This window comes from Salmo trutta, chromosome 38 (assembly GCF_901001165.1).
Source record: "Salmo trutta chromosome 38, fSalTru1.1, whole genome shotgun sequence".
NCBI lineage: Eukaryota > Metazoa > Chordata > Actinopteri > Salmoniformes > Salmonidae > Salmo > Salmo trutta.
Genome location: NC_042994.1, coordinates 28,894,225 through 28,920,510, shown reverse-complemented (window position 1 = coordinate 28,920,510; position 26,286 = coordinate 28,894,225). Strand labels below are relative to the sequence as shown.

Sequence of the window (26,286 nt, the reverse complement as noted above, 5' to 3'; positions counted from 1 at the left end):
AAGGTGATGCTACATATGTCAAGGGGCATAGTGTCATGATATAGATTACCTCTCCACTAAGGTGATGCTACATATGTCTTGGGGCATAGTGTCATGATATAGATGACCTCTCCTCTAAGGTGATGCTACATATGTCAAGGGGCATAGTGTCATGATATAGATGACCACTCCTCTAGGGTGATGCTACATATGTCTTGGGGCATAGTGTCATGATATAGATGACCTCTCCTCTAGGGTGATGCTACATATGTCAAGGGGCATAGTGTCATGATATAGATGACCTCTCCTCTAGGGTGATGCTACATATGTCAAGGGGCATAGTGTCATGATATAGATGACCTTTCCTCTAGGGTGATGCTACATATGTCAAGGGGCATAGTGTCATGATATAGATGACCTCTCTTCTAGGGTGATGCTACATATGTCAAGGGGCATAGTGTCATGATATAGATGACCTCTCCTCTAGGGTGATGCTACATATGTCAAGGGGCATAGTGTCATGATATAGATGACCTCTCCTCTAGGGTGATGCTACATATGTCAAGGGGCATAGTGTCATGATATAGATGGCTGTAGCTACTCACCCCACATGATCTCTCCTCTAGGGTGATGCTACATACGTCAAGGGGCATAGTGTCATTGTCCATGCTGTCCATATCTGAGTTCAGGTAGCTACGGAGACAGAGATAGATAGAGACATAGTAGAGACAGTTAACATAGAACACAACACAGATCGTTGGTAACGGTCAGTAAATATCATGATCAGTGACTTTCTTGCATCAGCTATGGTATTATGTTTGGTACTAGCTACATCTGGGAGTATGGTACTATGTTTGGTACTAGCTACATCTGGGAGTATGGTACTATGTTTGGTACTAGCTACATCTGGGAGTATGGTACTATGTTTGGTACTAGCTACATCTGGGAGTATGGTACTATGTTGGACATGTTTGGTACTAGCTACATCTGGGAGTATGGTACTATGTTGGACATGTTTGGTACTAGCTACATCTGGGAGTATGGTACTATGTTTGGTACTAACTACATCTGGGAGTATGGTACTATGTTTGGTACTAGCTACATCTGGGAGTACTATGTTTGGTACTAACTACATCTGGGAGTATGGTACTAACTACATCTGGGAGTATGGTACTATGTTTGACATGTTTAGTACTAGCTACATCTGGGAGTATGGTACTATGTTTGGTACTAACTACATCTGGGAGTATGGTACTATGTTGGACATGTTTGGTACTAGCTACATCTGGGAGTATGGAACTATGTTTGGTACTAGCTACATCTGGGAGTATGGTACTATGTTTGGTACTAGCTACATCTGGGAGTATGGTACTATGTTTGACATGTTTAGTACTAGCTACATCTGGGAGTATGGTACTATGTTGGACATGTTTGGTGCTAGCTACATCTGGGAGTATGGTACTATGTTTGGTACTAGCTACATCTGGGAGTATGGTACTATGTTTGGTACTAACTACATCTGGGAGTATGGTACTATGTTGGACATGTTTGGTGCTAGCTACATCTGGGAGTATGGTACTATGTTTGGTACTAGCTACATCTGGGAGTATGGTACTATGTTTGGTACTAACTACATCTGGGAGTATGGTACTATGTTGGACATGTTTGGTACTAACTAAATCTGGGAGTATGGTACTATGTTTGGTACTAGCTACTTCTGGGAGTATGGTACTATGTTTGGTACTATCTACATCTGGGAGTATGGTACTATGTTTGGTACTAACTACATCTGGGATATGGTACTATGTTTGGTACTAACTACATCTGGGAGTATGGTACTATGTTGGACATGTTTGGTACTAGCTACATCTGGGAGTATGGTACTATGTTGGACATGTTTGGTACTAACTACATCTGGCATATGGTACTATGTTTGGTACTAGCTACATCTGGGAGTATGGTACTATGTTGGACATGTTTGGTACTAGCTACATCTGGGAGTATGGTACTATGTTGGACATGTTTGGTACTAGCTACATCTGGGAGTATGGTACTATGTTTGGTACTAGCTACATCTGGGAGTATGGTACTATGTTGGACATGTTTGGTGCTAACTACATCTGGGAGTATGGTACTATGTTTGGTACTAGCTACATCTGGGAGTATGGTACTATGTTTGACATGTTTGGTACTAGCTACATCTGGGAGTATGGTACTATGTTGGACATGTTTGGTACTAACTACATCTGGGAGTATGGTACTATGTTTGGTACCAACTACATCTGTCAGCATGTTTGACAGTATATTTGGTACTTAATTAAATGTTATTTAATTAACCCTTATTTTACCAGGTAAGTTGACTGAGAACACATTCTCATTTACAGCAACAACCTGTGTTTCACGTTCTGACCCTAATAAGATGTAATTTTCTATAGTAGAGTAGGGCAGGGCGTGACAGGGGGTGTTTTTGGTTCTATATTTTCTATTTCTATGTTTAAGTTCTAGTTTTTCTATTTCTATGTTGGGATTGTTTGGGGTTGATCTCTAATTGGAGGCAGCTGATCCTCATTGGCTCTGATTAGAGATCATATTTAAGTAGGGGTTTTTCTCTTCCTGTTTTGTGGCTTATTATCTTTTGAGTAGTGTCTTCCTCTCTGTGTCACGGTTTGTTGTTTTTGTGTTTTCAAGTTATTTATGTATTGCATTCAGTTTCACGTTTAATAAATATGTGTAACTACGAACACGCTGCATTTTGGTCCGCTCCTTCGAACAGCCGTGACAGAATAACCCACCACAAAAGGACCAAGCAGCGTGGAATGGAGCAGCAGGAGAAATGGACTTGGGAGGACATACCGGAGGGGAAAGGATCCTGGACGTGGGAGGAAATCCAGGCCGGTATGGATCGCCTCCCATGGGAACAGGTGGAAGCAGCGAGGGAAGTACAGCGACGAGATCAACAGGCAAGGCAACGAAGGAAGCACGATTGGCATTCCCCCCCCAAAATTTGGGGGGGCACATGGGAAGTTTGGCAGAGTCAGGGTGGAGACCTGAGCCAACTCTCCGTGCTTACTGTGAGGAGCAAATGACGGGGCAGGCACCGTGTTGTGCGGTGATGCGCACTGTGTCGTCAGGGCGCATTCACAGGCCGGTGCGATCTGTGCCCACACCCTGCAGTTGTTGAGCTGAGTTGAGCATCCAGCCAGGGCCGGTTGTGCAAGCCATACGCTCCAGACCTCCAGTGCGCATCCGCGGCCCAGTACGTCCTGTGCCTGCTCCTCGCACTCTCCCTCCAGTGCGCCTCCATAGTCCAGTACGTCCTGTGCCTGCTCCTCGCACTCTCCTTTCAGTGCGCATCCATAACCCGGTACAGCCAGCGCCTGCTGTGAGCACTCGGCCCTTAGTGCGTCTCCCCAGTCCGGTGAGACCGATCCTGCTCCTCGCACTATTCCTCCAGTGCGCATTCATAACCCGGTACAGCCAGTGCCTGCTGTGAGCACTCGGCCCTTAGTGCGTCTCCCCAGTCCGGTGAGACCGATTCCTGCTCCTCGCACTCTCCCTCCAGTGCACCTCCATAGCCCAGTATGTCCTGTGCCTGCTCCCCGCAGTCGACCTGAGGAGCGTGTTACCAGTCTGGCTCCACCTATGCCAGTCCCACGCATCGGACCTCCAGTGCGCATCCCTAGTCCGGAGCCTCCAGCGACGCTCCTCAGCCCGGAGCCTCCAGCGAAGCTCCTCAGCCCGTAGCCTCCAGCGACGCTCCTCAGCCCGTAGCCTCCAGCGACGCTCCTCAGCCCGGAGCCTCCAGTGACGCTCCTCAGCCCGGACCCTCCAGTGACGCTCCCCAGTCAGGAGCCTCCAGCGACGCTCCTCAGCCCGGAGCCCTCAGCGGTGGTCTGCAACCCGGAGACCTCAGCGGTGGTCTGCAACCCAGAGCCTTAAGCGGTGGTCTGCAACCCAGAGCCTTAAGCGGCAGTCCGCAACCCAGAGCCTTAAGCGGCGGTCTGCAACCCAGAGCCTTAAGCGGCGGTCTGCAACCCAGAGCCTTAAGCGGTGGTCTGCAACCCAGAGCCTTAAGCGGCAGTCCGCAACCCAGAGCCTTAAGCGGCGGTCTGCAACCCAGAGCCTTAAGCGGCGGTCTGCAACCCAGAGCCTTAAGCGGCGGTCTGCAACCCAGAGCCTTAAGCGGCGGTCTGCAACCCAGAGCCTTAAGCGGCGGTCTGCAACCCAGAGCCTTAAGCGGCGGTCTGCAGCCAAGAGCCTTCAGCGGCAGTCTGCAGCCAAGAGCCTTCAGCGGCGGTCTGCAGCCCAGAGTCTTCAGCGGTGGTTGGTGGTCCGAAGCCTCCGGCGATGATTCATGGTCTGGTTCCTCCGGACATACAGAAGCGGGGGGATCAGTGGGCGGTGGGGGTACTACGCCCGGAACCAGAGCCGCCGCCATAGACATTTGTCACCCACCCTATTCTCCCTTTGTGTTTTGTGGTTGTTTTGTTGGGTTTTTGTTTGCATTCAGAGTCTGCACCTTTGGGGGGGGGGGGGTACTGTCACATTCTGACCCTAGTAAGATGTAATTTTCTATAGTAGAGTAGGCAGGGCGTGACAGGGGTGTTTTTGGTTCTATGTCTTCTATTTCTATGTTTAAGTTCTAGTTTTTCTATTTCTATATTGGTATTGTTTGGGGTTGATCTCTAATTGGAGGCAGCTGAGCCTCATTGGCTCTGATTAGAGATCATATTTAAGTAGGGGTTTTTCTCTTCCTGTTTTGTGGGTTATTATCTTTTGAGAAGTGTGTTTTCCTCTCTGCGTCACAGTTTGTTGTTTTTGTGTTTTCAAGTTATTTATGTATTGCATTCAGTTTCACGTTTAATAAATATGTGGAACTACGAACATGCTGCATTTTGGTCCGCTCCTTTGAACAGCCGTGACACTGTGGAACGGTTACAGGGGAGAGGAGGGGGATGAATGAACCAATTGTAAACTTGGGATGATTAGGTGACCGAGATGATATGAGGGCCAGATTTAGTACCTACTATTATGCTTGTCTTTTGGCTCTATGTTTGCGACTACATATGTTTCTATCTCTAGTGTTGTATTTGTCAGTATATTTAGTGAACATTTTACTCACAACACTTTGTGGAAGACGGCCTTGAGGCTGCCAGGTATGTGCGTCTGGTCGTGGGGCAGGACACGGCGGAGAACAGGCACCACTACATGGTCATACCAGTCCTCTACGTCCAATATGTCTTCCATCCAGTCTTCTGGCTCATCTTCCTGGGACCTGTAGTTCCCGGCCAGCTCGGCCAGAGTCCAGTTCAACACAACCTGAGTTAGAGTGGTGCTCCTGATCTCAGACAGGGGCTTCTGTGGAGGGGGAAGACAGATGGGGTTAGAGAGAGAGACAGGTTTATCTGTGGAGGGGCTGAGGGACAGGTGAGACAGACAGGTGCGACAGACAGGGTTAGAGAGAGACAGGGTTAGAGAGAGACAGGGTTAGAGACAGACAGGGTCAGAGACAGACAGGGTTTAGAGACAGGGTTAGAGACAGACAGGTGAGAGACAGGGTTAGAGAGAGACAGGTGAGACAGACAGGTTTAGAGACAGACAGGGTTAGAGACACACAGGGTTTAGAGACTGGGTTAGAGAGAGACAGGTTTAGAGACAGACAGGGTTTGGAGAGAGGGTTAGAGAGAGACAGGTGAGACAGACAGGGTTAGAGAGAGACAGGTTTAGAGAGAGACAGGTTTAGAGACAGACAGGGTTAGAGACAGACAGGGTTAGAGAGAGACAGGTTTAGAGACAGACAGGGTTAGTGACAGACATGGTTAGAGAGAGACAGGTGAGACAGACAGGGTTAGAGAGAGACAGGTTTAGAGAGAGACAGGTTTCGAGACAGACAGGGTTAGAGACAGACAGGGTTAGTGACAGACAGGGTTAGTGACAGACAGGGTTAGAGAGAGACAGGACCTCAATAGAAGGTAGTGAGGAATGGTAAAGACAGGACCTCAATAGCTGCCCCCAGCTGTGCCCTCGATACCATATGTGAATTGATTGTCCCCCAACTATCTACTGAGCTCGTGCTACTAGGTGACCTAAACTGGGACATGCTTAACACCCTGGCCATCCTATCTAAGCTTGATGCCCTCAATCTCACACAAATGATCAATGAACCTACCAGGTACAACTCCAAATCCGTAAACACGGGCACCCTGTCATCCTAACTAACTCGCCCTCCAAATACACCTCTACTGTTTTCAATCAAGATCTCAGCGATCACTGCCTCATTGCCTGCATCCGTAATGGGTCTGCGACCAAACGACCACGCCTCATCACTGTCAAACGCTCCCTAAAACACTTCTGCGAGCAGGCCTTTCTAATCGACCTGGCCGGGGTATCCTGGAATGACATTGACCTCATCCCGTAAATAGATGATGCCTGGCTATTCTTTAAAAGTGCCTTCCTCACCATCTTAAATTAGCATGCCCCACTCCAAAAAATTTGAACTAGGAATAGATATAGTCCTTGGTTCTCTCCAGACCTGACTGCCCTTGACCAGCACAAAAACATCCTGTGGTGTTCTGCATTAGCATCGAATAGCCCCCGTGATATGCAACTTTTCAGGGAAGTTAGGAACAAATATACACAGGCAGTTAGAAAAGCTAAGGGTAGCTTTTTCAAACAGAAATTTGCATCCTGTAGTACTAACTCAAAAAAGTTCTGGGACACTGTAAAGTCCATGGAGAATAAGAGCACCTCCTCCCAGCTGCCCACTGCCCTGAGGCTAGGAAACACTGTTACCACTGATAAATCCACTATAATTGAGAATTTCAATAAGCATTTATCTACGGCTGGCCATGCTTTACACCTGGCTACCCCTACCCCGGTCAACTGCCCGGCACCCTCCACAGCAACCCGCCAAAGCCCCCACCATTTCTCCTTCACCCAAATCCAGATAGCTGATGTTCTGAAAGAGCTGCAAAATCTGGACCCATACAAATCAGGCTAGACAATCTGGACCCTCTATTTCTAAAATGATTTGCCGAAATTGTTGCATCCCCTATTACTAGCCTGTTCAACCTCTCTTTCATATTGTCTGATATTCCCAAAGATTGGAAAGCTGCCGCGGTCATCCCCCTCTTCAAAGGGGGTGACACTCTAGACCCAAACTGCTACAGACCTATATCTATCCTACCCTGTCTGTCTAAGGTCTTCAAAAGCCAAGTTAACAAACAGATTACCGACCATTTCGAATCCCACCGTACCTTCGCCGCTATGCAATCTGGTTTCAGAGCTGGTCATGGGTGCACCTTAGCCACGCTCAAGGTCCTAAACGACATCATAACCGCCATCGATAAGAGACATTACTGTGCAGCTGGCTGTATTCATCGACCTGGCCAAGGCTTTTGACTCTGTCAATCACCACATTCTTATTGGCAGACTCGACAGCCTTGGTTTCTCAAATGATTGCCTCACCTGGTTTACCAACTACTTCTCTGATAGAGTTCAGTGTGTCAAATCGGAGGGCCTGTTGTCCGGACCTCTGTCAGTCTCTATGGGTGTGCCACAGGGTTCAATTCTCGGGCTGACTCTTCTCTGTATACATCAATGATGTTGCTCTTGCTGCTGGTGATTCTCTGATCCACCTCTACGCAGACGACACCATTCTGTATACTTCTGGCCCCTCTTTGGACACTGTGTTAACTAACCTCCAGACGAGCTTCAATGCCATACAACTCTCCTTCCATGGCCTCCAACTGCTCTTAAACGCAGGTAAATCTAAATGCATGCTATTCAATCGATCACTACCCGCACCTGCTTGCCCGTCCAGCATCCCTACTCTGGACGGCTCTGACTTAGAATACGTGGACAACTACAAATACCTGGGTGTCTGGTTAGACTGTAAACTCTCCTTCCAGACTCACATTAAGCATCTCCAATCCAAAATTAAATCTAGAATCGGCTTCCTATATCGCAACAAAGCATCCTTCACTCATGCTGCCATACACATCCTTCTAAAACTGACCATCCTACCGATCCTCGGCTTCGGTGATGTCATCTATAAAATAGCCTCCAACACTCTACTCAACAAACTGGATGCAGTCTATCACAGTGCCATCCGTTTTGTCACCAAAGCCCCATACACTACCCACCATTGCGACCTGTACGCTCTCGTTGGTTGGCCCTCGCTTCATACTCGTTGGACATGTTGGCCCTCGCTTCAAACCCACTGGCTACAGGTTATCTACAAGTCTCTGCTAGGTAAAGCCCCGCCTTATCTCAGCTCACTGGTCACCATAGCAGCACCCACTCGTAGCACGCGCTCCAGAAGGTATATCTCACTGATCACCCCCAAAGCCAATTCCTCCTTTGGTCATCTTTCCTTACAGTTCTCTGCTGCCAATGACTGGAACGAACTGCAAAAATCTCTGAAGCTGGAGACTCACTAGCTTTAAGCACCAGCTGTCAGAGCAGCTCACAGATCACTGCACCTGTACATAGCCCATCTGTAAACAGCCCATCTATCTACCTACCTCATCCCCATACTGTATTTATTTATTTATCTTGCTCCTTTGCACCCCAGTATCTCTACTTGCACATTCATCTTCTGCACATCTACCATTCCAGTGTTTAATTGCTATATTGTAATTACTTCGCCACCATGGCCTATTTATTGCCTTAAAACTTATTTGGGATAGGGGGCAGTATTTTCACGGCCGGATAAAAAACGTACCCGATTTAATCTGGTTACTACTCCTGCCCAGAAACTAGAATATGCATTTAATTAGTAGATTTGGATAGAAAACACTCTAAAATTTCTAAAACTGTTTGAATGGTGTCTGTGAGTATAACAGAACTCATATGACAGGCCAAAACCTGAGAAGATTCCATACAGGAAGTGCCCTGTCTGACAATTTGTTGGCCTTCTGTTGCATCTCTATCGGAAATACAGCATCTCTGCTGTAACGTGACATTTTCTAGGGCTTCCATTGGCTCTCTAAAGCCGCCAGAAAGTGGAATGGGGTGTCTGCTGTCTCTGGGATAGGTACAGGAGCTCTGTTTGTGAGTGGTCAGCCTAGTGGCTCAGAGACAGGCACAAGGGCACGAGGGCACGCGGGCACGAGACGTGACCATTTTTTTCTTTCTGCCTTTGAATAAATACAACGTTGCCTGGTTGGAATATTATCGCTATTTTACGAGAAAAATAGCATCAAAATTGATTTTAAACAGCGTTTGACATGCTTCTAAGTACGGTAATGGAATTTTTTGGTCACGAAATGCGCTCGCGCGTCACCCTTCGGATAGTGACCTGAACGCACGAACAAAACGGAGCTATTTGAATATAACTATAGATTATTTTGAACCAAAACAACATTTGTTGTTGAAGTAGAAGTCCTGGGAGTGCATTCTGACGAAGAACAGCAAAGGGTAATCCAATTTTTGTAATAGTAATTCTGAGTTTACTGAGCCTCGACGTTGGCGAGTGTCTGAATAGCTAGCCGTGATGGCCGAGCTATGTACTCAGAATATTGTAAAATGTGCTTTTGCCGAAAAGCTATTTTAAAATCTGACACCGCGATTGCATAAAGGAGTTCTGTATCTATAATTCTTAAAATAATTGTTATGTATTTTGTGAACGTTTATGCTGAGTAATTTAGTAAATTCACCGGAAGTTTTCGGTGGGTATGCTAGTTCTGAACATCACATGCTAATGTAAAAAGCTGTTTTTTGATATAAATATGAACTTGATTGAACAAAACATGCATGTATTGTATAACATAATGTCCTAGGAGTGTCATCTGATGAAGATCATCAAAGGTTAGTGCTGCATTTAGCTGTGGTTTTGGTTTTTGTGACATTTATGCTTGCTTTGAAAATGGCTGTGTGATTATTTTTGGCTGGGTACTCTCCTGACATAATCTAATATTTTGCTTTCGCTGTAAAGCCTTTTTGAAATCGGACAATGTGGTTGGATTAACGAGAGTCTTATCTTTCAAATGGTGTAAAATAGTCATATGTTTGAGAAATTGAAATTATAGCATTTTTAAGGTTTTTCGTATTTCGCGCCACGCGCTACCATTGGATATTGGTGAGGCGTTCCGCTAGCGGAACGTCTGTCCTCAACAGGTTGCCTTAACTTACCTCATTTGCACTCACAGTATATAGACTTTTTGTTTTCTTTCGTTCTACTGTATTATTGACTGTATGTTTTGTTTATTCCATGTGTAACTCTGTGTTGTTGTATGTGTCGAATTGCTACGCTTTATCTTGGCAAGGTCGCAGTTGCAAATGAGAACTTGTTCTCAACTAGCCTACCTGGTTAAATAAAGGTGAAATAAAAATAAAATAAAATAGAAGGCAGTGAGGAATGGTAAAGACAGGACCTCAATAGAAGGCAGTGAGGAATGGTAAAGACAGGGCCTCAAATGGTAAAGACAGGGCCTCAATAGAAGGCAGTGAGGAATGGTAAAGACAGGGCCTCAAATGGTAAAGACGGGGCCTCAATAGAAGGCAGTGAGGAATGGTAAAGACAGGGCCTCAATAGGAGGCAGTGAGGAATGGTAAAGACAGGGCCTCAATAGAAGGCAGTGAGGAATGGTAAAGACAGGGCCTCAATAGGAGGCAGTGAGGAATGGTAAAGACAGGGCCTCAATAGAAGGCAGTGAGGAATGGTAAAGACAGGGCCTCAATAGGAGGCAGTGAGGAATGGTAAAGACAGGGCCTCAATAGGAGGCAGTGAGGAATGGTAAAGACAGGGCCTCAATAGGAGGCAGTGAGGAATGGTAAAGACATGGCCTCAATAGGAGGCAGTGAGGAATGGTAAAGACAGGGCCTCAATAGAAGGCAGTGAGGAATGGTAAAGACAGGGCCTCAATAGGAGGCAGTGAGGAATGGTAAAGACAGGGCCTCAATAGAAGGCAGTGAGGAATGGTAAAGACATGGCCTCAATAGGAGGCAGTGAGGAATGGTAAAGACAGGGTCTCAATAGAAGGCAGTGAGGAATGGTAAAGACAGGGCCTCAATAGAAGGTAGATTGTAAGTAGTTCCTGTTCTATCCTAGATAAAAAATGTGTGTGTGTGTATGTGTGTGTGTGTATGTGTGGTTACTTTGTGCGTGAGCGACACAAACTCCCTGACGAAGCTTCCGAAAGGCCTGAAGACCCCCATGAACCCGTTCACCACCTGGGATTGGACAGAATCAGACAATTATCATTTCCTCTACCTACTGACATATCACTCCTGTTTGATTATGGTTTATTAATGCTCTACTCTGGGAGGGTTGCATCTCAAATGGCTCCCTATTCCCTATATAGTGCACTACTGTAGACCAGAATGGCATCCTATTCCCTATGTAGAACACTACGGCCCTATAGGCCGATGTAGGGAATAAGGTGCCATTTGGGACATAAGGCCTACCTCTCGAAGGCTCTCCTGGGGTGAGGGGGGTTGGGGTGAGTATTGTTCGTCCGACGTGGGTCTGGGTGGGTATGCGGGGGTGTAGGATGGGGGGTAGATGGGGTTGGGGTACCCTGGTGTGGTCCAGGTGGAGTTCTCCATGGGGGGGTGGAACTCTGTCATCAGGGTGTGGAACACCAGACTCAGGGTTCCGTTCTCCAGTCCCTCCACCTCCGGATGCAACAACAACTCTGCCTTCTGCTCCAGAGTTAACAGGTGTAGCACCTCCAGCTATGGAGAGAAAGAGATAGACCACCAGTATGTTTCAGTTAGAGAGAGACAGAGAGAGAGAGCCCATCAGTATGTTTCAGTTAGAGAGTGAGAGAGACCACCAGTATGTTTCAGTTAGAGGCAGAGAGAGACCACCAGTATGTTTCAGTTAGAGAGAGAGAGAGAAAACCAGTATGTTTCAGTGAGAGAGAGAGAGAGACCACCAATATTTTTCAGTGAGAGAGAGAGAGAGACTACCAGTATGTTTCAGTGAGAGACAGAGAGAGACCACCAGTATGTTTCAGTGAGAGAGAGACAGAGAGAGACCACCAGTATGTTTCAGTGAGAGACAGAGAGAGACCACCACTATGTTTCAGTGAGAGAGAGACAGAGAGAGAGAGAGACCATCAGTATGTTTCAGTGAGAGAGAGACAGAGAGAGAGAGACCATCAGTATGTTTCAGTGAGAGAGAGACAGAGATAGAGACCACCAGTATGTTTCAGTGAGAGAGAGAGAGAGAGAGAGGGAAAGAGAGAGACCACCAGTATGTTTCAGTGAGAGAGCGAGAGAGAGACCACCAGTATGTTTCAGTGAGAGACAGAGAGAGAGAGAGACAGAGAGAGACCACCAGTATGTTTCAGTGAGAGAGAGAGACCACCAGTATGTTTCAGTGAGAGAGAGAGACCACCAGTATGTTTCAGTGAGAGAGAGAGAGAGAGACCACCAGTATGTTTCAGTGAGAGACAGAGAGAGAGAGAGACAGAGAGAGACCACCAGTATGTTTCAGTGAGAGACAGAGAGAGAGAGAGACAGAGAGAGACCACCAGTATGTTTCAGTGAGAGAGAGAGACCACCAGTATGTTTCAGTGAGAGAGAGAGACCATCAGTATGTTTCAGTGAGAGAGAGAAAGAGAGAGACCACCAGTATGTTTCAGTGAGAGAGAGAGAGAGAGAGAGAGAGAGAGAGACCACCAGTATGTTTCAGTGAGAGACAGAGAGAGACCACCAGTATGTTTCAATGAGAGACAGAGAGAGACCACCAGTATGTTTCAGTGAGAGAGAGAGAGAGAGAGAGAGAGAGAGAGACCACCAGTATGTTTCAGTGAGAGAGAGAGAGAGAGAGAGACAGAGAGAGACCACCAGTATGTTTCAGTGAGAGAGAGAGAGAGAGAGAGAGAGAGAGACAGAGAGAGACCACCAGTATGTTTCAGTGAGAGAGAGAGAGAGAGAGAGAGAGAGAGAGAGAGAGAGACCACCAGTATGTTTCAGTGAGAGACAGAGAGAGACCACCAGTATGTTTCAGTGAGAGAGAGAGAGAGAGAGAGAGAGAGAGAGAGACAGAGAGAGACCACCAGTATGTTTCAGTGAGAGAGAGAGAGAGAGAGAGAGAGAGAGAGAGAGAGAGACCACCAGTATGTTTCAGTGAGAGACAGAGAGAGACCACCAGTATGTTTCAGTGAGTGAGAGAGAGAGAGAGAGAGAGAGAGAGAGAGAGAGAGAGAGAGAGACCACCAGTATGTTTCAGTGAGAGACAGAGAGAGACCACCAGTATGTTTCAATGAGAGAGAGAGAGAGAGAGAGAGAGAGACCACCAGTATGTTTCAGTGAGAGAGAGAGAGAGAGAGAGAGAGAGAGAGAGAGAGAGAGAGACAGAGAGAGACCACCAGTATGTTTCAGTGAGAGAGAGAGAGAGAGAGAGAGAGAGAGAGAGAGACAGAGAGAGACCACCAGTATGTTTCAGTGAGAGAGAGAGAGAGAGAGAGAGAGAGAGAGAGAGACAGAGAGAGACCACCAGTATGTTTCAGTGAGAGAGAGAGAGAGAGAGAGAGAGAGAGAGAGAGAGAGACCACCAGTATGTTTCAGTGAGAGACAGAGAGAGACCACCAGTATGTTTCAGTGAGAGAGAGAGAGAGAGAGAGAGAGAGAGAGACAGAGAGAGACCACCAGTATGTTTCAGTGAGAGAGAGAGAGAGAGAGAGAGAGAGAGAGAGAGAGACCACCAGTATGTTTCAGTGAGAGACAGAGAGAGACCACCAGTATGTTTCAGTGAGTGAGAGAGAGAGAGAGAGACAGAGAGAGACCACCAGTATGTTTCAGTGAGAGACAGAGAGAGAGAGAGACAGAGAGAGACCACCAGTATGTTTCAGTGAGAGAGAGAGAGAGAGAGAGAGAGAGAGAGAGAGAGACCACCAGTATGTTTCAGTTCAGTTCAGGAGAGAGAGAAAATAGTTACATTGAGAAGTCATGCAGAAGAACAGCTCCTGACTTGTTATAACTTTTTGGTTGTTAAGAGCGAGATTGACACGACTAAATTAGCAAAAAATGTATAGGTAATCTAATTGTACAACTGAAGATCAAAACAGGAGGAAAAGATTGACAGAGAGTGAGTAAAAAGACCAATCTTCATCGTGGTAGCTAGCCAAATTCAAATCTGTCAGCTAGCTCACCGTCTAGCTCTAACCGTTTACTGGTGGTAACCATAGCAACATGGCCACTGAGGCAGCGCTAGCATCGATAGTAACGGCAGAGACTGAGAGACTTTCTCCGTTGTTTTTTGAATACCCAGCAGAAATAAAATCAGAGAAGGGAAGAATCAACTTTAAACACCGAATTCTGAGGGAGAACCCAGAAACTTTGTTTGCCGACTGCTCACAAAACGGGACTGTTACAAACCTGCTATTTTACACAGACCACACTACTGCCTGGCATACAGCTGTAACTAGCCATTTCAGCTACACCACGAAGAAAGGCATCTGCAAGGGAAGACAAATCCACATTTTTGAGGACAGCGATAAGGACCAGGAAAACAGGTTTCTGACGGTAAACATGTATCAGAACGGCACTATCATGGTCCAGGGCAGTGAGGCTGCACTCAGCTCTGTTGTGCAGGACTTCCCCACCCTAATGAAGATAGCAGAAAGTAAAAAAGACAAGGACAGCACCCCGACCTCTCCCCTCACCTCAGGCACCCCAACAGCAGGACTATCCTCCCCCCTGCCTGCCTACAACCACCAGAGCCAAGACCACACTACCATCAGCCTGTTGAGAGACAGGCTGGCTCTGTTAGAGGTATGGGTTACTGAGCTGAAGGAGCAGCCCCCCAGCTACACCACCCCCAGCCCAGACACAGAGCTTCTACAGGACCAGATCAACCAGTGCAGGACCCAGCTGAAGAACTCTGTCCAGGAGCTGAGAGAGAGCCTTACCACAGCGCTTGAGGAGGTAAAGGCCACCATGAGGAGAGAGCTAGTGCAGGTAAAGGAGGAGATGGCAAAGGAGTTGTCTGTCATCAAGAGGGTGCTACAGCAGAGAGAACAGACTGTAGAGACTCCCAGAGAGAAGCTGCAGCCCCTCACCACCCCTAACAACCCCACTGACCCACCTTTACCCACAATCCCCCCCCATACCGACAACACTTCACCCACACCCCCAGTCAACAAAGAGGCCCACATAGAGACAACTACTACAGAGAGAAGCTCTCTGGCCCCCCCTGACACACCCCCACACACCCCTCCATGTACACAGGCCCTGTCTACTCCAGCCCCAGACCGAAAACGCACCAATCTGGTAAAACCCACTGAGGTGGCCATCCTCATTGACTCAAATGGGAAATTCATTCAAGAAGATAAACTCTTCCCCCAACACAAGGTGCGCAAAATATGGTGCCCAAAAACACAAGATGCACTCCACATCCTGTCCCAGCCTGACTTTGGCACACCAGGCCACATTATTATTCACACCGGCACCAACAACCTGCGAGAGGAGCAGGAGAGAGTAGGCAGCCTGGTCAACAGAGTAGCAGAGAGGGCCTCTGAGTGGTTCCCCAACTCCCACATCACCATCTCCACTCTGCTGCCCCGCAAAGACTTTCATCCCCGTACCATCCAGAAAGCCAACGCTGACATCACCAGAGGGTGTGGCCTACTCCCGAACATACACATTGCTCACCACCCAACAATCACCCCAGAGCATCTACACGACCACTCCCACCTGAGGAAGCAGACAGTAGGGATGTTTGCCAAGTCCCTAAAGGACGTAGCACTTGGTAGACAAACACCCCATGCTGTACTGGACAGAGGAGCACCCAGAGACCCCTACCAGACCACTGCACCACCAAGGAGCCCCAGGCCCCTTCAACACCACACCAGACCCAGTGCACCCCACAGGCCCCACCCACCCCCAGAGCATCACCACTTCCATCGGCTTAGCCAGACCAGACCGGGCCCAGCCTATTATCCCGCACCAGACCACCACCCCTACCAGACCAGAGAGGAAGTCCCACAGCCCAGACCTGGCCCCCCTCCACCTCACAGGGCCCAACAGCAGGACCAGCGCAGCTACGCGGAGGTCGTCAGAGGACAGGAGAACCCTGTAGGATTAAGTGAGATTAAACAGCTCCTCCAATACATCTGCACTAAACTGCACTAAACACACACGGACGCATACACACACACACCACACACACACACACACACACACACACACCTATTGTACTAGAATTTACTTGTTCAATGAATAGGAATATTTAACAGAATAACAGAATAAATGTTAGCTGATATCCTGTTTATCTCGCTCTTAACAACTTATTAGTTATTAGTTAATCGTTACTGTATTTCTGACTGCTACTCTTTCTTTTTGCAACATGAAATCACTATCAGTTAGCATGTGGAACATTCAGGGTCTAAACTCATCAACCTTTGGTCTGAAGAGTTTAGCACTGGAGTTCAACAAAAATCTGAAAGATGTTGACGTCATCATTCTGCAGGAGACATGGTGTAAGGCTGACGTTGTCACTCACTGTCCCACAGGCTACAGAGAGGTCATTGTGCCATCACAGAAACACAGCTCTGTCAATAGAGGCAGAGACTCTGGAGGATTGATCATTTGGTACAAATCCGAACTACAAAATCTAATTGATCCCCTCAAAATTGGCAAATACCACATTTGGTTAAAACTAAAAAAAGAACTTGTACTGACAGGAAAAGATGTGTTCCTTTGCGCAATATATATCCCCCCCTCAGAATCCCCATATTACTCAGAGGAGATCTTCCCCACCCTCGAGGAAGAGACGTGCCATTTCCAGGCCCAGGGAAATGTGCTCATCTGTGGGGACACAAATGCGCGCACAGGAACACTACCTGATCTAACGAGCACACGAGGGGACAGCTTTATTACAGGCCATACTGTTTCTAACTATCTTAATCTCCCCCATAGAAACAACAGTGACAGCACCGTCAACAAAAACGGAAGGGATCTTTTGCAGCTCTGTAGAAGCCTGGGTCTGTACTTTGTCAATGGTAGGTTACGGGGGGACTCTTTGGGGAGATTCACCTACTGCTCACCTCTTGGCCACAGTACAGTAGACTATATGATCACAGACATGGACCCTTTCTCTCTCAGCTCATTCACTGTCAAGCCACTAACACCTCTGTCTGATCACAGCCAAATTACGTTGTTCCTCAAAAGAACAGACCTGGAAACAACCACACATTCACAGCCCAGTAAGCTGTACAACATCAGAAATTCATACAGATGGGCCCAAAACAGCACAGAAGAATACCAGAAAGCAACCTGGAACCAAAATATCCAAACACTCTTAGATAACTTTCTGGATACCACATTCACTCACAGTAAAGAAGGCATCAATCTAGCAGTACGAAACATCAACTATATATTCAGGCAAACGGCAAAAGAAGCACAATTGAAATTGATAAAAAACAAAACTAAAAAAATCACAGATGACAACTGGTTTGATGCAGATTGTAAAATTATAAGGAAAAAACTTAGAACACTATCCAACCAAAAGCACAGAGACCCAAATAATGGTGAATTACGCCTTCATTACTGTGAGACTTTAAAACTCTATAAACGTACACTCAGAACCAAAAAAGCACAGTACAACAGCAAGCAGCTGAATCTAATTGAGGAGTCCATAAACACAAACAACTTTTGGCAAAATTGGAAAAAACTAAAAAAATCTAAACAAGAGGAATTAGCAATACAAAATGGTGACATATGGACAACCCATTTCAAAACACTCTACAACACCGTTCAAATTGACACAAACGCAGAACAACGCCAAATCCATGAGAAGTTGAATGGATTAGAAAAAGCTATAAAGGACAATCAAAACCCATTGGACTCCCCAATTACTGACCAGGAGCTCTATAAGAAACTTCAGGCTCTCAAATTTAAAAAAGCCTGCGGACCTGATGGCATCCTAAATGAGATGCTCAAACTCACTAGTGCAAAATTTCAATTGGCTATATTAAAATTGTTTAATTTGATCCTGAGTGTAGGTTATTTCCCTGACATCTGGAATCAAGGACTCATAACCCCAATCTTTAAGAATGGAGACAAATTTGACCCTAACAATTACAGAGGCATTTGTGTGAACAGTAACCTGGGGAAGGTTTTCTGTAGTATCATCAATGTAAGAGTTCTAAACTTCCTTAATAAGCACAATGTCTTGAGTAAAAGCCAAATTGGATTTATACCAAAACATCGCACAACTGATCATATTTACACCTTACACACCCTGATAGATAAACATGTCCACCAAAATAATACCAAAATATACACTTGCTTTATCGACTTCCAAAAAGCATTTGATTCTATTTGGCATACAGGACTGTTCTACAAAGTTATTGAAAGTGGTGTAGGGGGTAAAACATATGACATAATTAAATCAATGTATACTGGCAATGCAGCATTATATGTATAATGGCGTGCAGCATTAAAATTGGTAAGAAAAGGACAGAATTCTTTAACCAGGGGCGGGGCCTTCGTCAGGGTTGCAATCTGAGCCCTGCACTCTTCAATATTTACATTAACGAATTGGCCACTATTCTAGAAAAATCCTCAGCCCCTGGTGTTAGTCTCCACAATTCAGAAGTTAAATGCCTACTCTTCGCAGATGACCTATGCCTGCTGTCACCCACAGCACCTGGCCTACAGCAGAGCCTGGACCTGCTAGAGCAGTACTGCCAGACCTGGGCCCTGGCAGTAAACCCCAAAAAGACTAAAATAATGATTTTCCAGAGAAGATCCAGATCTCAGGGAATTAGACCAAAGTTCTCAATTGGTACAAAATATATAGAGTACTGTACACACTACAATTACTTAGGTTTAAAAATAAGCTCAACTGGACACCTTAATGAGGCAGTGAATGAACTGAGAGAGAAAGCACGCAGGGCATTCTACGCCATTAAAAAGCAAATTCAAATTGAAATACCTATTAAAATTTGGCTAAAACTAATTGAATATGTCATTGAACCAATTGCACTTTATGGCAGCGAGGTGTGGGGTCCACTTGCAAAACAAGATTTCATCAAATGGGACAAACACCCCATTGAAACCCTACATGCAGAGTTCTGTAAGATTCTCCTACGTGTCCAGAGGAAAACTACAAACAATGCATGCAGGGCAGAATTAGGCCAATATCCACTAATAATAAAAACTCAAAAAAGAGCAATTAAGTTTTGGAAACATCTAAAATACAGTGACCCCCTCTCATATCATTACCAAGCCCTGCAATGCCAAGAGCTGAGCAAAGAAAAGAGTCCCCTCATCCAGCTGGTCCTGGGGCTGAGTTCACAAACCTGTTCTACTAACACACTGAAGCCTCAGGACCAGAACATCCAATCAATCAGAATAAACCAAATTACAACACAGTCAAAACAAAACTACATTGCTTATTGGGAAACACAAGCACAAACACAAAGCAAAATGCAGTGCTATCTGGCCCTAAATCGACAGTACACTATAGCTAAATATTTGACCATGGTTACTGATCAAAACCTTAGAAAAACCTTGACAAAGTACAGGCTCAGTGAGCACAGCCTTGCCATTGAGAAGGGTAGACACAGGAAAACCTGGCTCCCTGTAGAGGAAAGGCTGTGCAACCACTGCACAACAGCAGAACCTGAGACGGAGCTGCATTTCCTGACAAAATGTCAAAAATATAAAACAATTAGAGAGTGTCATTTCCCCAAATTTGAAATCCTTATTCAAGGTTTTAAAGACCTCTCTGATGAGGATAGGCTACCCATCCTGTTGGGGGAGGACGCAGAGAGCTGTGGGTTGGCAGCGCACTACATTGCTGCCTGCCATAAGTTGAGGGACAGTGTCTGACAGACCAATAAACCTGCACATGTCCTCAACTGTATGATTATTGTTATTGTTGAATGTATGGTTATATTGACCGTTGGTTATTGTTGTTACTGTTGTCCCGTTGACAATTTTTGATTCTCATTTTTATTTATTTTTTATATTGTAAATATCCAAAGTAAGCTTTGGCAATATGTACATTGTTACGTCATGCCAATAAAGCGAATTGAATTGAATTGAATTGAATTGAGAGAGAGAGAGAGAGAGAGAGAGAGAGAGACCACCAGTATGTTTCAGTGGTCTTGGTTCGCTGTCTTTTTGGATTGTCTTTTTTGGTTTTACTTCATTGCTATGATTGCTAACAGTGTTACTTGATTGAACCATGTTAAAACTTTTTTTAAGAGAGAGAAGAGATGGGAGGGTAGGGGAGAACGGAGACAGAGAGAGAGAGAGAGAGAGAGAGAGAGAGAGAGAGAGAGAGAGAGAGTGGAGGATAGAGAGGATGATAGAGAGAGAGAGGACAGAGAGAGAGAGAGAGAGAGAGAGAGAGAGAGAGAGAGAGGATAAAGAGAGTGAGAGAGAGAGAGGATAGAGAGAGAGAGAGACTTTGTAAGACATAGGTTTCTTAGTATGATGATGAGGGAGGGAGGAGAGATAGAATGAGGAAAGGGAGATAGAGGAGAAGAAAGATAGCGAGAGTTCGTGCCGAGTCAACGGTTTCTCAGTGGTGTAACTCACCCCACTAAAGACCATGTTGAGGGCTGTGAAGTCCCTCATACGAGGGACGGCTTTAAACGAGCCAAAGTTTCTGATCAGCCAGTCCTCACTGTTCTCCCCTGGCCTCACACAGCCTGCACACAGAGAAGAGTTATGAGCTGTTGGGGGCATTGTTATGTCATGTCATAAGGGTTTCTGGGTTGGTCGATGGCCTTTCCATCCCTTCTCTTGGTCTAGGACACCTGGTTCTCCTAATCAGCTGGACCTTGATCAGCTGAACCAGGTGTGTTTGTGTTGGACTGGACCTCTCCTAATCAGCTGGACCAGGTGTGTTTGTGTTGGACTAGACCTCTCCTAATCAGCTGGACCAGGTTGGTCTGGACCTCTCCTAATCAGCTGGACAAGGTGTGTTTGTGTTCGGCCTCCCCTAATCAGCTGGACCAGGTGTGTTTGTGTTGGTCTGGACCTCTCCTAATCAGCTGGACCAGGTGTGTTTGTGTTGGGCCTCCCCTAATCAGCTGGACCAGGTGTGTTTGTGTTGGACTGGACCTCTCCTAATCAGCTGGACCAGGTGTGTTTGTGTTGGTCTGGACCTCTCCTAATCAGCTGGACCAGGTGTGTTTGTGTTGGGCCTCCCCTAATCAGCTGGACCAGGTGTATTTGTGTTGGACCTCCCCTAATCAGCTGGACCAGGTGTATTTGTGTTGGACCTCCCCTAATCACCTGGACCAGGTGTATTTGTGTTGGACCTCTCCTAATCAGCTGGACCAGGTGTGTTTGTGTTGGTCTGGACCTCTCCTAATCAGCTGGACCATGTGTGTTTGTGTTGGACTGGACCTCCCCTAATCAGCTGGACCAGGTATGTTTGTGTTGGTCTGGACCTCTCCTAATCAGCTGGACCAGGTGTGTTTGTGTTGGACTGGACCTCCCCTAATCAGCTGGCCCAGGTGTGTTTGTGTTGGACTGGAGCAAAAGCCTACACACCCAGTAGCTCTCCAGGAGTAATGCTGTCTACCCTTGGGTTATGTTTGAACCTTATACCGGCTGCTCAGAGAGGAAGGGCTACCTAAAGAACTGTTATGAACATGTTATGAGCTGTCATGTTTTATAAAGGTGTTACATTTTACCTGCTCGTTCCCCGGACAGGGAGGAGTACATAAAGAACTGTTATGAACATGTTATGAGCTGTCACTGGTAGTTATGTCATGTTATAAAGGTGTTAGGCTGTACCATCTCTCTCCCCGGACAGGAAGGGGTACATAAATAACTGTTATGAGCATGTTATGAGCTGTCACTGGTAGTTATGTCATGTTATAAAGGTGTTAAGTTGTACCTGCTCTCTCCCCAGACAGGAAAGGGTACATGAAGAACATATAGATCCACCTCTGTCTGACCGGATCCATCTCTGAGAAATGATCACTCAACTCCTCCACCCTGGAGACAGAGAGAGAATAGGGGATGGAGAAGAATGGAGGGAGAGAGAGAGAGAGAGAGAGAGAGAGAGAGAGAGAGAGAGAGAGAGGAAGGAGAGAGAAAGGAGGATGGATAGAGGGAGAGGTTGAGAGAGTCAGAGATAGAGAGAGAGAGGAAGGAGAGAGAGAGGGAGAGAGAGAGGAAGGAAGGAAGGAAGGAAGGAAGGAAGGAAGGAAGGAAGGAAGGAAGGAAGGAAGGAAGGAAGGAAGGAAGGAAGGAAGGAAGGAAGGAAGGAAGGAAGGAAGGAAGGGGGATGGAGGGAGGGAAAGGGAGCCAGAGAGAGAGAGAAATAGAGAATGTTGAGATTGTCATGACATGCAGTCAGCAGCAGGTGTCTCAGTAGACTGTGTAGAGAGGGGATTCCCTCTGTGTGTGTCCAGTCCTTTATAATTAGTCTATAGTGCATATTGAATGATTTTATAAGGATTAGGATTATATAGTTTTAGTTTAGGAAGACATCAGATAAAGGAAGAGAAAGGCTGAGTTGTCTACTACAACATGCAGGGTTTCCTCACTACTGTAATACATGGTCTGGTAGGTGATATTATATTATATATAGTAATGTTATAACATGGTCTGGTAGGTGACATTATATTATAAATAGTAATGTTATAACATGGTCTGGTAGGTGATATTATATTATATATAGTAATGTTAAAACGTGGTCTGGTAGGTGACATAATATTATATATAGTAATGTTAAAACATGGTCTGGTAGGTGATATTATAACATGGTCTGGTAGTTGATATTATATCATATATAGTAATGTTATAACATGGTCTGGTAGGTGATATTATAACATGGTCTGGTAGTTGATATTATATTATATATAGTAATGTTATAACATGGTCTGGTAGGTGATATTATATTATATATAGTAATGTTATAACATGGTCTGGTAGGTGATATTATATTATATATAGTAATGTTATAACATGGTCTGGTAGGTGATATTATATTATATATAGTAATGTTATAACATGGTCTGGTAGGTGATATTATATTATATATAGTAATGTTATAACATGGTCTGGTAGGTGACATTATATTATAAATAATAATGTTATAACATGGTCTGGTAGGTGATATTATATTATATGTAGTAATGTTAAAACATGGTCTGGTAGGTGACATTATATTATAAATAGTAATGTTATAACATGGTCTGGTAGGTGATATTATAACATGGTCTGGTAGGTGATATTATATTATATATAGTAATGTTATAACATGGTCTGGTAGGTGATATTATATTATATATAGTAATGTTAAAACATGGTCTGGTAGGTGACATTATATTATATATAGTAATGTTAAAACATGGTCTGGTAGGTGATATTATATTATATATAGTAATGTTATAACATGGTCTGGTAGGTGATATTATAACATGGTCTGGTAGTTGATATTATATTATATATAGTAATGTTATAACATGGTCTGGTAGGTGATATTATATTATATATAGTAATGTTATAACATGGTCTGGTAGGTGATATTATATTATATATAGTAATGTTATAACATGGTCTGGTAGGTGATATTATATTATATATAGTAATGTTATAACATGGTCTGGTAGGTGATATTATATTATATATAGTAATGTTAAAACGTGGTCTGGTAGGTGACATAATATTATATATAGTAATGTTAAAACATGGTCTGGTAGGTGATATTATAACATGGTCTGGTAGTTGATATTATATCATATATAGTAATGTTATAACATGGTCTGGTAGGTGATATTATAACATGGTCTGGTAGTTGATATTATATTATATATAGTAATGTTATAACATGGTCTGGTAGGTGATATTATATTATATATAGTAATGTTATAACATGGTCTGGTAGGTGATATTATATTATATATAGTAATGTTATAACATGGTCTGGTAGGTGATATTGTATTATATATAGTAATGTTATAACATGGTTTGGTAGGTGATATTATATTATATATAGTAATGTTATAACATGGTCTGGTAGGTGATATTATATTATATATAGTAATGTTATAACATGGTCTGGTAGGTGATATTATATTATATATAGTAATGTTATAACATGGTCTGGTAGGTGATATTATATTATATATAGTAATGTTATAACATGGTCTGGTAGGTGATATTATATTATATATAGTAATGTTATAACATGGTCTGGTAGGTGACATTATATTATAAATAGTAATGTTATAACATGGTCTGGTAGGTGATATTATATTATATGTAGTAATGTTAAAACATGGTCTGGTAGGTGACATTATATTATAAATAGTAATGTTATAACATGGTCTGGTAGGTGATATTATAACATGGTCTGGTATGTGATATTATATTATATATAGTAATGTTATAACATGGTCTGGTAGGTGATATTATATTATATATAGTAATGTTAAAACATGGTCTGGTAGGTGACATTATATTATATATAGTAATGTTAAAACATGGTCTGGTAGGTGATATTATATTATATATAGTAATGTTATAACATGGTCTGGTAGGTGATATTATAACATGGTCTGGTAGTTGATATTATATTATATATAGTAATGTTATAACATGGTCTGGTAGGTGATATTATATTATATATAGTAATGTTATAACATGGTCTGGTAGGTGATATTATATTATATATAGTAATGTTATAACATGGTCTGGTAGGTGATATTATATTATATATAGTAATGTTATAACATGGTTTGGTAGGTGATATTATATTATATATAGTAATGTTATAACATGGTCTGGTAGGTGATATTATATTATATATAGTAATGTTAAAACATGGTCTGGTAGGTGACATTATATTATATATAGTAATGTTAAAACATGGTCTGGTAGGTGATGTTATATTATATATAGTAATGTTATAACATGGTCTGGTAGGTGATATTATATTATATATAGTAATGTTATAACATGGTTTGGTAGGTGATATTATATTATATATAGTAATGTTATAACATGGTCTGGTAGGTGATATTATATTATATATAGTAATGTTATAACATGGTCTGGTAGGTGACATTATATTATATATAGTAATGTTATAACATGGTCTGGTAGGTGATTTTAAAATATATATAGTAATGTTATAACATGGTCTGGTAGGTGATTTTAAAATATATATAGTAATGTTATAACATGGTCTGGTAGGTGATTTTAAAATATATATAGTAATGTTATAACATGGTCTGGTAGGTGATTTTAAAATATATATAGTAATGTTATAACATGGTCTGGTAGGTGATTTTAAAATATATATAGTAATGTTATAACATGGTCTGGTAGGTGATTTTAAAATATATATAGTAATGTTAATACATGGTCTGGTAGGTGATATTGTATTGTATATAGTAATGTCAGTACATGGTCTGGTAGATGATATTGTATTGTATATAGTAATGTCAGTACATGGTCTGGTAGATTATATTATATTATATATAGTAATGTCAGTACATGGTCTGGTAGGTGTTGCAGCTGAAGTTCTTGTTGCTGAGGCAGGTTAGGAACCCTCTGGAGATGCTGGAGAGGAGTGGTTTCAGCTTCACCTCCATCCACACTTTTATCAGGTCCTCATCTTGGTAGGCCTCTGCCTCTGGGTTCACACTGATACCCAGCTCTAGTCCTAACACTGGGGTCTGGGATAGACTGGATCTCTGGAGAGGGGAGACAGGGGTTAGGGTTACACTGATACCCAGCTTTAGTCCTAACACTGGGGTCTGGGATAGACTGGATCTCTGGAGAGGGGAGACAGGGGTTAGGGTTACACTGATACCCAGCTCTAGTCCTAACACTGGGGTCTGGGATAGACTGGATCTCTGGAGAGGGGGAGACAGGGGTTAGGGTTACACTGATACCCAGCTCTAGTCCTAACACTGGGGTCTGGGATAGACTGGATCTCTGGAGAGGGGAGACAGGGGTTAGGGTTACACTGATGCTTTAGTCCTAACACTGGGGTCTGGGATAGACTGGATCTCTGGAGAGGGGAGACAGGGGTTAGGGTTACACTGATGCTTTAGTCCTAACACTGGGGTCTGGGATAGACTGGATCTCTGGAGAGGGGGAGACAGGGGTTAGGGTTACACTGATACCCAGCTCTAGTCCTAACACTGGGGTCTGGGATAGACTGGATCTCTGGAGAGGGGAGACAGGGGTTAGGGTTACACTGATGCTTTAGTCCTAACACTGGGGTCTGGGATAGACTGGATCTCTGGAAAGGGGGAGACAGGGGTTAGGGTTACACTGATACCCAGCTCTAGTCCTAACACTGTGGTCTGGGATAGACTGGATCTCTGGAGAGGGGAGACAGGGGTTAGGGTTACACTGATGCTTTAG

At 44.2% G+C, this 26,286-nt stretch overlaps 1 protein-coding gene across 1 annotated transcript; it reads right to left on the bottom strand.

The window, feature by feature from the left end:
- Positions 1-172: 172 nt before the first annotated feature.
- On the bottom strand, positions 173-25,590 carry LOC115178579 (uncharacterized). Its single transcript, XM_029739834.1, has 8 exons — positions 25,408-25,590; positions 21,797-21,897; positions 20,485-20,597; positions 11,389-11,658; positions 11,080-11,154; positions 5,102-5,337; positions 585-672; positions 173-241 (listed from the first exon to the last, which is right to left on the bottom strand). Exons 1-8 carry the CDS (start codon positions 25,503-25,505, stop codon positions 173-175), a joined length of 1,050 nt encoding a protein of 349 aa, XP_029595694.1. The 5' UTR covers positions 25,506-25,590.
- Between the last annotated feature and the right edge of the window lie 696 nt (positions 25,591-26,286).